Genomic DNA, 15,171 nt, shown 5'->3' with positions numbered 1-15,171 from the left:
TAAAGCTAAAATCTGAATCCATACACTAATCTCAGAAAGGGTAACTGAATTATGCAATGTTCAAAAGACACCAATACCAATGCCATCCAACTAATAATGTTTATGAGTGTGCATATGGACAAAGTTTGTAAATAAAATGCCGGACCAAAAGACGCTAGGATGATCGAATGCAGCTATATCATATGCCCCAAACACATCTCTAACAGTATCCATAATTTTATCTATTCATTACAGCTATAGGATATCTTTGCTTTCCCCACTCCACAATATTATCCAAAATCAAAGCTGAATACTCCAACTAGGAGCGAGATCCATCAAGCCCCAGTGTGGCGGTAAGCCACTTGCATACATCTTCCATCTCTTCAGGGATTGTGTAGTGACCAAGCCTGCAAAGTTTCGATTTCCTAAACATAAAAATGCAACCATGTTTGGCCGACAGAATCAAAGTAGTGCAAGAAACTGCCACATACCCATTGTAAGTTTTGAAAGTACAACTCTGAAAATTAGTAGATCTCAACACCTCAGCAGATTTCTCTCCATGTTTATAGAGCACAACTTCATCCCCTGCATTTATCCCCATCCAAAAAAAATAAAAATCATCAAGTAGGCTTGCATAATGCTCTTTACGTACAAAGTGAATCAAAGAACTTATGATTTACCAAGTCAATTATTTATTCTGGAAAGAGGAGTACAGCTTTCTAGCAGACCATCAAATTAGTTATGAACAAATGAGACTAAAATGCTACAGTTAAGTTTTTTTTTTGGTGGTTAAAAATTCCTGCCCACTCAAGTTTGAACCTGAGAACTCTCACTAGGAGAGGAAGAGTACCAGCTGGCTAACAGCTGAGCTACAGTTATGCTTTTTGAAGGATTTGAAAGTGAAATCATGATTTAAAAAGCTCCAGGGCTTACTTAAGGCTCCATTCATAGTTTTAATGCCTCAATGCTTAAGATGGATTATGATTCCTAGAGGATCATGCAACAATTATCTGCATCTGACCTAAGGCAGTAAGGACTAAGGAGTATTCCAGGACTCTGAAATTTATATTTAAGTAAAAGTGCCATCAGTTCCTTCTGCCAGTTAGAATGCATGTGGCTGTTAAAGATTTAAGATATTGTTAAGTTCTATTTAAGATTGATTTGCCATATTATGTTCTTAATCTAGATAAGTTTTCAGGTTTTGCTATAACAAATACATCTTTATGAATTTGGACTTTGGAGGATGTGAGATTCTTATTATGCATATAATCATAGAAATACCAGCTCAAAGAGAGTCTCCTCAGACTCCCTATGAGAGTCCAGTGACATTAGAAACCTTTTTAAATAGAGCTTTAGAGTGTTCAAGTCTTGAAGCAAGAAATCTAATTAGGGATGTCATGGTAATTGACAAGTTGGGAAATATAGCTGCTCTTATATAGTGTCAGGATTTTTTCTCACATATACAGCCAAGGAATATCAAATCTTGGGATTGTGCAGTCTTTAGGTAATCAGCACCGGACTTGGAGAAAGGCAGTGAGGTTTAAGAAGGACAAGGAGCAAAATACCTGGGGACCACAACACAGGACTCTAATTTCCAAATTTACATTACCACAACACAGGACTCTAATTTCCAAATTTACATTACCACAACACAGGACTCTAATTTCCAAATTTACATTCCTCAACTCTGGATTTTGGGTCGGCCTACATCATTAGTTTTAAGTTGTAATGGCCTAACTCCTTCAGTCCTGAAGGTTTCAGGATTACCCAAGGTAGACTTCTTTTCTGAGTGATACTTGGTGAATTGCATCCAGATATCTGGTTCAGGTGTCGAGGAAGCCTTTGCAGAGGGCTTTTGAAAGTCACAAATCTTAGCTTACTCTACGATGATTTTCTTGATTTTGTCAAACTTTCATTGAGACAAGGGGCATTGGACCATTAAACTTCAACTGGGCAAATCCTGCCCTTTGGCCTAAGATTTTATAAGACCTTCAAACCCAAAAAACATTGATTCTAAATATATGCATAAAATACATGATCAAAAGAGAAACAAAATTATTGCCAAACAATTAAAATTGCCTTTTACATGATCGAAAAGAATAATGTTAAATACTCCTAATCCTTCAAACCATGCCTTCTTTTTTCAAAAGAAAGATGGCCCATAATGCATCATATATTGGACTACTAAACCTTATGAAACACCACCTCTCAGCTGACCTTACAAAATCTAAGGTTCCCTAGATTTCAGAAAATAAAAACTAACCTAATTAAGATTGCAGCCTATTTTGGGAATGAGCAAGAGACATCTTAAAATGTGGTTTAGGCTTAACTTGGATTATGTTTAGTTATTTCCAATTTTTTGTTTACTTTCAGTTTATCTGCTTTTTTATTGAGCTTTAACGTTTTCTTCTTAAAAAAAGAATTATAGGCATAGCTACTTATTTCATACGTTTTCACAATTTTTACTGACCTTTAGCTATTCTAAGTTGGTTTGTAAGTCCTATTTTTTAGTGGGATTATTGCCTACAAGTCCTGCTTTGGGTTCTAGGTTGGGTGTGGAAGGTTCAAGTCATTACAATTGCTTTTTGCTTCAAACCGATAACCAATCGATTCTCATCTCCCTTGTTAAATAAGAATTCTTAGCAAGTCTTACTATGTCTTGGGTATAGAAGGGAAAGAAGAGGATACAATCAATTTTGGTATTAAATAATGATTTTTGCTCCTTTGTTCCTGTCCATCTCAGTTCTCTGTATCTAGCTCATCTATTCATTATTTATACACAAGCGGTGGCCTAAATCATGAAAATAATCGCTTTTAAGAGCATAAAATTATTCCCTACACCAATTTTGTGATAATTTGAATTTGGTAGCTTTTTAGCTATTATTGATTATGCAAGATGATTTTCAGATCCTATGATATTATAGATGTGATCAATCCTGAACTCTCTACATTGGCAGTGGAGGATGCAGGTTGGCGCGTTGATGGAGGTGGAGGGTGAGGGCAGGAGGTTGTAGGGTTGATTGTGGACAAAGTGACAGGAATGGGCATAAGGACAGATGATACTAGAGGGGGTATGGGGCCTAAGGTTTAACTTGTTGGAGGCACCAACAGCAGGCAAGGACAAGAGAAGACAATTGGCAGTTGGTGAGGGGTTAAGGAGAAGATGGGAGTGGAGAAGGAAAAATAAGGGTCACTTGGTTTGTAGTTCAACTTGTATTAAGCATTTTGTATATAATATTATGTACGTCTACTATATTATACTAATGTGCATATTATGTATATACTATATATTGGGTTGGGAAATTGCCAACTTGGGTTGAACCCAGCTCTGATCCAGTAAATATTTAGCTAATCAGATTGGGCTAGTTATCGAGTTGCCCATCTCAAAAAGATCATTTGATACAATATTAATCGGTCCAATCCTCAGACTAGCGTAGATACCAGAAGTAGATTAGTAGAATTTCAGTTTGGATGCTTCCTCGAAAATAGCTTTTCTACCTGATCAAAGTCAACACCATGGTAAGGAATGCTACACAAACACAGAGATGAGAATCAGACCTGGACATGTATCCAAGTTTTCAGCACAGCAAGACGGGAAAAAAAGAGATACAGGAATACATAGGATAAATTATAATTTTAACTTAATTATCAATTTAAACCTTTCAATATTGTTTGTTTAAATATTAAAAGAAACATTAAGAAGATATGGTTTGTTAAGGTTTTTCATATACATGTTCTTATTCAAACTTTCCAAATTATTTAAAGGATATAACAAAAATAACATTTTGTAAAATTATTTTAATCGCTCTATTCTTGGCAGATCGCTACGAAGAACGAATACTTCTAACACAAAAATGGAGGGTCAGGCTCATTTTCAGAAGAGTTCAACTCCCCGCCAATCTTTAAAAGTGGCCACCATATAACTTCATCAAGTATCCAAGTGTCTGATATGTATCCACGTTACATATTAGACATGGATTGTTGGAACACAACTTACAATATGATGTCCTATCATTGCAGAAGGTGCTCCTTATTACATAAACACAATTCATGATATTAATTCCACTTTCTATTGATCTCAATGATAGGTACTGATGAAGTTGATTTAATGTTTTTGGAGTATTCAAATTATCTTTTAGCATTAGCCTTTTAGTGTCATTTTGCTGTAATACATCAATATATGTTATTAAACTTTAAAGTTAACTTGAGATAAACATCTTCTACTTAATAGTTGGTTTCAGTGATGTCGATAGCCTCAAAGATTATTGTTCACAAATCAAAATTCCATCAATCGCTTATCATCTCTTGTTCTCCATCCTCCTTTCAAAAACAGTTGTTCGACTTGATTAAAATTAACAATTGCAGTAAGCAATGCTACTAAGAACTAAATAGATTTATTGTTACAAATATGATATTTCAGCATAGCAGTAGGATTCCTCATCAAACCCTTTCTATGATCTTGTTCTATCATAGGTAAATCTGTAGGAATTCTGAGTTTGAACCCTGCCTCATGAATTGCTTTTCTATTTGATCAAAATTAATCCTGGTGGCAAGCAATGCTGCAAATGGCCAAACTGATTACATCTCACGATATGATATCTTACCATAATAGTAGAGATCCATATGCATATTCCATCATTGAACCCGATTTATGATCCAAATTCCACTCTCTACTCATTTCAACAGTAAGAGCTGATGTATCTTTCCTTCAGCATTCAATATATTCATTAACATTAATTTTTGGTGTCAGTTTGCTAATGATACATAAATATCAGTATATCATCTATCCAATCTGAGATGGAAACTTTAGGCAATGTCAATGGCCTCAAAGATCAATGGGTATTACTTAGAAATTCTGTTCTCCGTCTATTATTTTTTGCCACCTCCCTGGCCTGAGAAATTTTTGCATTGCCACTGGCTACACTTATGCTATCAAACAATGACATAATCTTCCATCTCTTTAAGGCTCAACTATGAATTAATCAATCTAAAAGAATTTCCTTACATGGTGTTCCAAACAGTAGGCATGTAAGATAATCATGATTGTTACTTAATATAAGATCCATTTTCTGGGGTTTCATCTCAATATCATATCACACATCATTCCATAAGTTACTGACAAAAATTGGATATTCATTTCTTCTGCCTTTTTTCCATGATTTATCCTGCTTAGGGAAATAAAATATAACTAATAGGCAAATTAAAATAAAAAGCTTACTAGTTGATGTAAGTGGAGATATAGAAAACAGAATATAGTAGTTGTTTCTTTGTCTATGCTGTATGGATAAATACCTCTTCCATGACAAAGCAAAAGTGGCAAGGAGGCAGCTCTTCTTGCAGCTGCTTGAGAGCTTTCCACCTTGTTCTTCAAGCTCCTAGAAAACAGAAGAATGTCATTGCAGATGGGTTTTGTTTAGACTCAAATACAAATAATGGTGAGTGATGATAGGAGAGACCTGGAACATGGAAGCCAGCCACTTAGACCAACAATTGCACTTAAGTTGACAGGGTAAGGATTGCCATTTCCATATTTTCCATGAGCGAAACAAGTAGCAGAATAGAGTGCAGTAGCAGCACCCATGCTAAAACCACCAACACCAATCTTGACTGTAGCAACCAGCCCAAATAAGTCAGTAACTAATCCAAACACAAAAAGAGCAGAGCATCCAACAGACGTGATATTCATGGTCTATATTAACTTGAAACGCATCATACATATCAACACAGATTAGGGCTGAAATCAGATCGGTTATAAATTGGATACTAGTATATCCACATCCATATTTGTTTTGTTTGACAAATACAGATACGGATATAGATGTTAGTCGGATGGAAAAATTCATACCAAGGTTTGTTGTCTCAATACCAGACCCTGTATCAATGCCACACGAGCATTGTGTCGCTATGATATGGTACGGAATCTTTTCAGTATACCAAGTGTCGGTACGCCACTAGTACTGAGTACCGGTACCGAACCAGTACGGTACGCCCCGTACCATCTAGTTCGGGCCAACACAGCGAACTATATTCCTATCCATATTTATTTTAAATGGATACAAATCAGATATTGGAAGTATGGATAAAAATAGGAATATAAGTCAGATAATTAAACTTTATGACCATGAAATCAAAGCTATTACTAAGTAGAAAGTAAATCAAGTTAATAGCATATTAATGTGGTCATTTATTTTCATTAAAATTAATGAGTAATAAAATTAAATAGTACAAATACAATTGGATATTGGATATAGATCGGGTGGTTGTCTATCCATATCCATATCCATTTTTCTTTGATAGATACATATACGAATACATATATTAGTTGGATACTCAAATTTTTATCCATGTCCAGATAGATTTGGATACGAAAATAGATCTAGACGGATATTATCTGATCCACTTTCATCCTTAACACAAATGCACATGTTTGAAATTTTTTGAAGATTTTATGCAGACATACCAACCAAGGCTTCACATTCTTTTCTTTCATGAGGTTTGATGGTGTGACACCCTTTACGTTTCTATAACCTCCTTCTACACAGTTTATATCTGGTAAAGTAAGAGGTGCTTTCATTATGTGCAGTTTGCTGACCATTTAGCATGACTAATTAAAAGAAAAGATGACACCAATTCTGAACAAATTCAACGTATAAAAAAATACATAGCCTTAAAAAGATTCCAACAACTTTATCCTTGGAAACATACTATCAGCAGGCTCTGTTGATAATAGGTTTGCAACATGTGCAGCTGAAGCATCCATTCCCTCAACATCATCAGGTCCATCTTCCGATAGGTCCCCAACATCAAACCCTAAAAGTCAAGAGAAAAATAAAAGGATCCCCATCAAAATTACATCATAAGATCTTCAATAACACCTATAAGGCATTCTAATTATACGCACGTATAATAGAAGTGGTAAGTATATAGTTCAAGGTCAAATGAAGCATAGCCAGGAAGCTCACAATAATAATAAAATAAATTTTCAAGTATAAATCATATTCAAGCTAGTGAACTCACATGCAGTGCAAGGGAATCCACCAAAAACTGCTACAGGTCGAGTAGGTGCTGTTGGACATATCCACTTAATCTGCATAAGTGACTAAGTTAACGGAGGTCATGATAGAAACCCAACAAATGACAAAAATTACACAAGGATGTATGAGCTTCTTATGGTGAAAGATGAAGGGGGTTAGAGAGAAATGCTTAGGGCATCTTAGATTAACCTCATAAACAACTTAAGAATATCATATTTCCTATTCTTACATTGGGAAGAGGAAGGGTCTCCAAGAGTTGGGACCAGCTGCAGAAGAAAGAACCAAAATGCAACAATATCAGGAAGGAATTCATCAGAATTTTTTTCAAACTATATGGATTGTACAACTGAATGAGAAATAGATATCTGAGTTTGTCAAAGAAAGCTCTATGAATGATAATGTACCTGTCAAAGCTTTTTCGTAAAAAGTAAAATAACACAATAGTAAACACAATCCATGTCAGTCACCTTAAAGAAAGCATGAGGATGCATTTTTTATGCACCTTATGAGAATACAGGGTTTGTTGCAAATGTTTTTCACAGACCCCAAGATAGAATACAGAACATACAAATGAGATTAGATAGTCCTTTTACGCATTTTTTCTTTATTGGTTCCCAGTATTTTAGTTTAGATCAAGGTCCGCCGAACCGGCACCGGAACCCATACTAGTCAGCACCCAGTACGGCTCAGTACGGTTTGGTACTGTACCAGGGCTGGTATGGGTAGGGCATGCCGGAGGCTCTCTCCGTTACTTTTCCTTCCCAAACAATCAAAAAATCGCCAATTCAGCAGCTCAAAGAAAGATCCAAGCCTAAATCGGGTGTGCTTCCTCTCTCTCCTATCTCATTTTCTCAATTTTTTGGGAGATTGAAAAAATAACTCGAAAATTGCAAAATAAAGAAAGATCAAGCGAGAATTTTCGATTTGGGTTTGATTTTATTATATGTTGTAGATCTATGGATGATCTACATAATGACATAAAAATGTTTAATTTTTAAATTATATATAATTTTTAAAATTAAAAATATTTTTTTGGATTAAAAATATATTAATTTTTTAAAATTAAAAAAAATAAAAAAAAATGTAAAATCAGAAACATATTTAGGGGCATGCAACCTACTCTCCATAAAAATTTGGTATCCATTCATTCAAGTTTTGATGCGATCATGCGCACAGTTGCCCAAACCTAAATTTGAAAAAAAAATGAGAAATAAGTAGCTTTTGATAAATGCCCAAGAGTTTAGAAAAATATATGTAGCATCCATTGTTGGGTTTTACATAAATCTGAGTTGAAATTAATTTTTTGAAATATTAATATTTAAATAGTAGTTTTAAATTTGAAAAATAATTAAAAATATATGGAGGATCCTCTCCAAGGGCTAGCTATCCGAATTCTCTTCCAGACAGTCTTCTCGAGTGGCTGTGAGCGCAACTGGTCCACTTTCGCCCTCATCCACAACAAGCAGAGGAACCGTTTGACACAGAAGCGCCTCAACGACCTTGTATATATTCATTACAATCTAAGGTAGAGGCTGAAATGTATTCAAGAAGAAAGTAGAGCTCAAGTACACAAATCCAATCCATAGTGTTTTCGTTGATGATGACGATGATCTTATGATCGGATGGCTTGTGGGCCAGCAATAGGAGCTGGAGCTTTATGAACGAGGATCGCCTCCACGATCGGCCAGTTTTATAGGCAGCAAGGCTAGGGTCGATGCAGGGCAATGGGTTGAGCGCAATATTCCACGTATCCTTCCAGCTGATCAGCCACAGCCACAAAAGAGCCAGTCACCACATAATTTCTTGTCTGAGACATTCTCTCAGAGATATTGAGAGAGGCTTAGACGAGGCCATTATGCGACTCGGTCGACTTGGTCAAGAGGGCGATATACATCCTCCCAATATAGCCAGACAGAAAGGGGCACAAAAGGTAAGAAAACAGCTACCCAGCACACTAAACAAGAAAAGCAAGACACATGCAGCCCCAATGGAGAGTGTTGAGCGGTTAGCCCACTCAAATTCAAAGACCAGGAGTAGCAGTTCTGGTGGTCATGGATCTGTTGGCCAGAAAGGGAGTGAAGGACAAAAAACCACCGTTTATGAGACAACCGCAGGATAGTCTTCGATTCACCGGTGAGCTAGTTCATGCATGTTACACAGGATAGGGACCACGATGCACAATCTGATAGAGCCCGCGAAGATACGATTGCACATAGAAGACGGGCTCCTCGAGGTCATTCTGGAGGACATGATGCAACTGCAGATGATCTCGTACATGGAGTAGGATCCATAGACATATCCAGTTCCGAATCGTATACTATATCCTATTATCCACAGCCACAAGCAACCTATGATTCATATGGATACGGAAATGGATATGGTGTGTCTAAGGCATCTTCCGGTGGCTACTATCCTACACAGCTCGGAGTATCTCATGAGTTGAATTTTGCTGCCGGCTCCTCTACAGCCGTATTATCAGCGAGAGGACAGCTCTTAGAGCTAGAGCTTCGGCGAGAAGTTCAAGAGTGTTTATAACTCGGTGCACATTTTTTTATGGGATAAACATACAAGACTACAACGCCGATTAATTAGAGAAGTGGGTTGATATGCCTCCTGACTATGCTGATGATCTAGATATCTATGAAAGTCATCGCTACTCGACCCAATTTTAGATATCGGTACGTATGTTGTACTTTAAATGTATGTAATTGATTGTATTATTTTATAATTTTTATGTCACTACTTGATTTGAAAATATTTTATATTGTTTCTTGTAGCATGCAACATCTCACTAATCATTTTATAATTTATATTATTTTAAAATAATAAGATGCATTATTTAGGTTAAATCGGTATCATAGAAGCATCAAAAAATATCAAGAAAACACACAAAAAATATTAAATTAGATTTAAAATCTATGAAAAAGTTCAAAAAAAAGTAATTACCAATTAAATATTACAAAAAACTCTCCCCCCAAAAACATGGGCGTGCCGGCACGCGCTACCCATGCCGGCACGCGCTACCCATGCCGGCCCCAATACGGTATCGAACCAGTACCGAACCGCACCGATTGCCGACCAGTACGAATCTCGGTACCAGTTCGGCAGACCTTGGAGCTAACACATTGAGCTTATAATTTAGCTATAATCTTCTATTTGGATAGTTAGTCTTTCGCAGTTTTAAAACCCTTAAGTATATCGAGAGATATGTGTGAAGTCATGCCTTTTATGTGTTAAAAATTCAATTTGACTTGGAATGAAATTCTTCTCTTCAAGGAAATTATAATATGTATGATAAATAATAAATAGCTTGAAGTAAGAAATTATAACTTGAAATATACATATCTATGGATACGAAGATTCTGAAGTCAAGAATTATCATGTCACTAAAACTAAAAGAACTATTGACAGTAATTCAGGAAAAGAATACTCCATTATACAAGAGGTACAAGCATAACAGTTAGTTAAACAAAACTTTGTAATGACACCAAGCACTGATGTTCATAAGCTTATTTGTTCAAATCATAGTGTATTAATGTACAAGTTAAACAAATTGATATTTGCGATTCATCAATGTGCAAAAAGGTGTTTGAGAGACAGCAAGGTGAAACGGAAAGCAAAACACTAAACAAAGTACTAAAATTTCTCATAATGTCTAATGTGTTGCTAGAACCTAGAAAAAGTACCAAAACAAATGAAAAATCTGATATGCCAGTTACAGCACAAGCTACTAACTTAATGGTCCCAGAATCTAGCCATCGAACAAGTCTGGTCGATGAATGACCAACCCTGGCCCACCAATAAAAGAAAAGGAAAAAAATTGAGAAAGAAAATGAGTTTTAGTATTTCGTATTATATTCATAATTTTATTGCCCTCTTCTTGTTGAACCAATTAGAATGGAGGCCTCATATGAACCAGAAGTAGTTTCCATACAGTAAAACATGATTCCTTATGTAATGGCAATAGGGCATCCACATTACCCAACTTCTATTCCCTCTTTAGGCATTGAAAGGAAAAACAGGCATATGCTTTAGAGAGCAATAATAAGACATGCTAAGCATCTGAGTGAATGCAATACCAGGTACAATTTCTTGGAACAAGAAAATGAAAAACATGATAATCATCGAAAGCAAAGCTTAGAATAAAGCTAAATACACAATGATTCAAAACATTTTTTAGCAGCCACCTAATCTAGACAGAGGAGTGCTGATGTGTATGCCCAGCCAAGTTTTGTGTCACACAGCTTGCATAAGACAATCGCTGCCAATGAAGACTATACTCCTATCAGGATGTGAGATTGAAACTACACACAGCTAAGGCACTCATGTGATGCAATCTAATGTCTCAAATTATAAAGCAAAAGATTTCTACAGTCATTACCAAAAGCATGAAAGCCACAGTAGTCACCAAGTCACCTAAATTAAAGACAATGGTATTAATAATGAAAGAGCAATAAATACCTCGCTCCATTGTCACCTAGGCCATGAAGCCACACTATAGTGGCCTGGTGCCTTCCTTTGGGTCTGACCACATGGGTCCTCCCATACTCAAAAGGCCTTGCAGCAGTCTTAGCACCTGCACTAACCAATTTCAATGCACTAAACCACCGAAATCATTAAATACATCCCACTCACTACAACCACTGACCCACAAAACAAATCAAAAAGCAATTGACTAATAGTGAACAAAAGGCAATGAACCAAACCAGAAGCAAGCGAGCTGCTCCCGTAGCTCATCTTGAGGGCACGAAAAGCAGCCCTCAAGATCCCAGCAGCCCTTGGCTAACTGCAACCAACTCTCCCTGCACAAGGAAACACATGAATCGGCATCTCCACTAGCATGTCTATATACACCAGCTAAGAGCTGTAAAGGACAAAAGACTCTCAATAAGGAAAGAAAATGAAGGGGGAAAGAAAGAACAGAAGAACTATGGACAGAGATAATGATATACATGCATGCTATGTAGAGCCAATAAGACACTAAGGGGGAGTAGAGTGAAAGAAAGCAACTTTTGATTCTTCAGATTTAGTTTCAGGAATCAATGCTCTTGGGAAGCAAGGATGAGCAAAAGCATCAAAGAAAAGCATCAACCCAACAATGTTTGGAACAACGAGCCATCAGATAGTTATTTATTTTCCGTTTTATAGATGGCTAACCAAGAACCATCGGACGATTTAAAGTGCACCATGACAGCATTAATAAAGATCAGAAACACATTAAAAGCATCAACCCAAGAATACCCGAAACAGCGACCTATCAGATCGTTATTTCTTGTTTGTACTATAGATAGGTACCCAAGAATCATAAGATGGTGTAAACCGCAATACCATTAAAAAAGATCATAAATTTACATTACCGCCGTCGGCGAGACGCATCAAATCAAGAATTTTTGAATAAAAGATTACCGGCTTGCCATTTCTTGATCTCAGACGTGATTTAGAATACAACCCGAGGGCATCTACGAAGATCAAAAATTTAAATTGAAAGCGACGACATTTCGAACAAAAACCATCGGATTGCTATTTCTTGATCATAAGAAGGGTATGCAAGAATCGGAACATGATCTCAGAAAGAGAACAGCAGCACCGAAAAAAATCATAAATTTACATCATCAAGACACGATTTTTATGGAAAAAAAAAAAAATCGGATTGCCATTTCTTTCTCGTTTAATAATGCGCACCCAAGAACCACAGCGCGCTTCGAAGCAGACCATCGAAAATAAAGATCTAAGAGAGAAGAAGAATAGAAGATTATATTTTTTAAAAAAAGGTAAAAGAACACCCCCTTCCTTTTATTTATCGTTTTCCTTTCAGAAACTAGGGTGCAAACCTGAGATTGAGGAAAAAAACCAAAAGCATACGATCTTTCCTTTGATTCGTTTGAATGTTGCCCCTCCTATACCCTCAATCGCTCTTGATGATTTGGTCCGCGTTCGACAGGTGGTGGTGGGGAGAGAGAGAAGATATTGGGAATGGGGCAGAAGCGCCGCGCCGCCCATCATGACAGGGTTGAAAGTATCGAAGATCACATGACCGACCGGATCCTCACAGTAGCCTGGCGCCCGTCCGGACCAATCTGCCCACAAGATCTCTTTCTTATTCCGCGACTGCCCCTTGCCTCGATTCCCTGTTATTTATTTACAGGACAACCCCCAACCTCCAACTTCCACCATAGTTAGTCAGACCCAAACTTGGACTCGAGAAATGCAACCATCCGGTATGTACGGCTCTTAGAGTATGCAAGTTGGCTCCATCTCGGATTACTTGGCTTGACACCAACTGACTTGATGCCGGGAATTATTAGCTTGTCAGTTTTTCTTTTATATGTTACCAATATATTGGCTTGAAGATTAGAATACAGATGGATGATGGGCTGGGGGCTGAATCGCTGATGTACAAAATGTAATGCTTTCGTCTTGAAGGGAAGGATCAAATGCTATGTTTTGGAGTTCAAAATTGACACATCATAAAAGTGGGTGTCCTTTTTTTATGTTGTTTTTAATAGGGTAAATGTGTCGTTGAGTCAGCTTTTGACGAAAGATACCCAAAGTATGTTGGTGTGCGTGAAGTTACCTGGTAACTGTCATTTCTCTAATGCTTTCTCCCACGCAGCTCGTAGTTCGTATCAGTTCAGTGTTAGACGTATAGAAATGGGTGAGCAGCACCTGGATAAATAAAAAATCACCTCAACAAATAAATGCCACGTAATCATTTAATGTCATGCTTGGCATTATGCTACGTGAAACAAAAAATCTGGCCCAAAGAGGCCTTAAGGCAAAATTAACTTTCAGAAATTTTACATAGGAAGCGAAACTCATGGCCATTGGAGTCATTTCCTTAAAGAAGGCCAGATGGTGATCACATTATCGTAAAAGGGAGATACCTTTTTATCAAATTCTCCTTTGCATGCAGCTTTCTGAAAGAATTATAGGCCTGACCCTACAGAGCAAATTAAAAACCATGCAAACTATTTAAGTCAATCCTCCTTAGTTTTCCCCCCTGCAAGAACTACATGAAAGCATTTGCACCCCATTTACTTTGTCAACTCGTCCTTTACTAACGGAGTTTGGCTCGCGCTAGCCTCCCATTTCGATTGATTATGTGTGGAGATGCTGGTGGGCAGCAACATCAGACCATTCAAAATAAAAAGTACGGTTTTACGTATGTAACAATCAAGCAACTTGTGTCCATCTTATTTTTTAACGCCGGAAGCGAACAAATTGCCAACGGCAGCCGCCATCAATGTGGTAATTATAGTTAGATTGTTAGAAGAAAATAAACATGGTTTTTTTCTTCTTCTTTTTTGCAGGTGCTTTGAGAGAATATCTTATTTCTTTCCTATATAAGTTCTTCTTTGAAAAAACAAATCTCTTCATCTTCGCCCTATAGTTGTCCAAGATCCAGCCTAAAGAAACAATAATTATTGCTAGTTGGACAACCAAGATAGGCATGTCATAGATGTTAAATTCCTCCAATTATCTAATGCTAAGCTTCAGATTAAACGTTGAAAAATTTTAATTGAGCTTACTTCATGGGATCTGCACCAATCAAGAATTAATTGGCACTTTTTAAGAGCATCCGAGGCTCTTCACCTACAGGGAAGAGCAAGTCACCACCCATTTCCGCTCTTCTTTTGTGTTTTTCATAGAATTTATTAAATATCTATTTTGTGAAAAAAGACTATAGTACAGAGAAGAAGAAGAAGAATAAAGGGTTTGCAATTAGTTAATCTAACAGGCACTTGTGATATGATTCACCAGGAACAATGTTAATGGGTCAACGTTAATATCACATGAAGTTGTATTTATTACTATAGGGCTGATAGGTTCATAAAATTTGAAGGATTGAGTTCTTTTGTTAGAACTTCGAATTCTCATTCTCGTAGATCATCATGGGCATTCCTCAAGTAGACGTGGTCTTAACAGGGAAAATGGCGATAAGAAAATCCATTGACTCTGGTTTAAGATCCCCACAGCTGAATTGTGGACATAAGGGTGATCTAATGGGGCTAATCCTCCAATCCCTGACCTATATCTATCCCACCCCATCCAGGCCGGACCGGGCCGCGGCTTGCAAAATCGAAGCATGGTAGGATTGAAAGTCGAAGCAAGGTCGATACCCTGCAAGATCAAAAGCCCGTATTCCTTGTCTAAAACG

At 37.1% G+C, this 15,171-nt stretch overlaps 1 protein-coding gene across 7 annotated transcripts; it reads right to left on the bottom strand.

Annotated features, from left to right (window-relative positions):
* Nucleotides 1-26: 26 nt before the first annotated feature.
* On the bottom strand, nt 27-13,043 carry LOC103703866 (uncharacterized). 7 transcript variants are annotated; one of them, XM_039130507.3, is made up of 10 exons: nt 12,845-13,043; nt 11,720-11,815; nt 11,475-11,589; nt 7,243-7,279; nt 6,997-7,078; nt 6,685-6,789; nt 5,436-5,586; nt 5,272-5,354; nt 471-564; nt 27-386 (listed from the first exon to the last, which is right to left on the bottom strand). In XM_039130507.3, exons 2-10 carry the CDS (start codon nt 11,748-11,750, stop codon nt 299-301), a joined length of 786 nt encoding a protein of 261 aa, XP_038986435.1. In that variant the 5' UTR covers nt 11,751-11,815; nt 12,845-13,043; the 3' UTR covers nt 27-298. The 7 variants fall into 7 exon arrangements, with proteins under 7 accessions (XP_038986435.1, XP_038986438.1, XP_008785152.1 ...); XM_039130510.3 differs by having other exon boundaries at nt 12,876-13,043; XM_008786930.6 differs by having other exon boundaries at nt 6,997-7,066; nt 12,845-13,040.
* Between the last annotated feature and the right edge of the window lie 2,128 nt (nt 13,044-15,171).

The sequence above is a fragment of the Phoenix dactylifera genome, chromosome 12 (assembly GCF_051530095.1).
Source record: "Phoenix dactylifera cultivar Ajwa chromosome 12, Ajwa_hap1_PhDact_Kaust_v1.1, whole genome shotgun sequence".
Classification (NCBI taxonomy): domain Eukaryota; kingdom Viridiplantae; phylum Streptophyta; class Magnoliopsida; order Arecales; family Arecaceae; genus Phoenix; species Phoenix dactylifera.
Note: the sequence above shows the minus strand (reverse complement) of the source record. Positions and strands in the feature narration are given on the sequence as shown.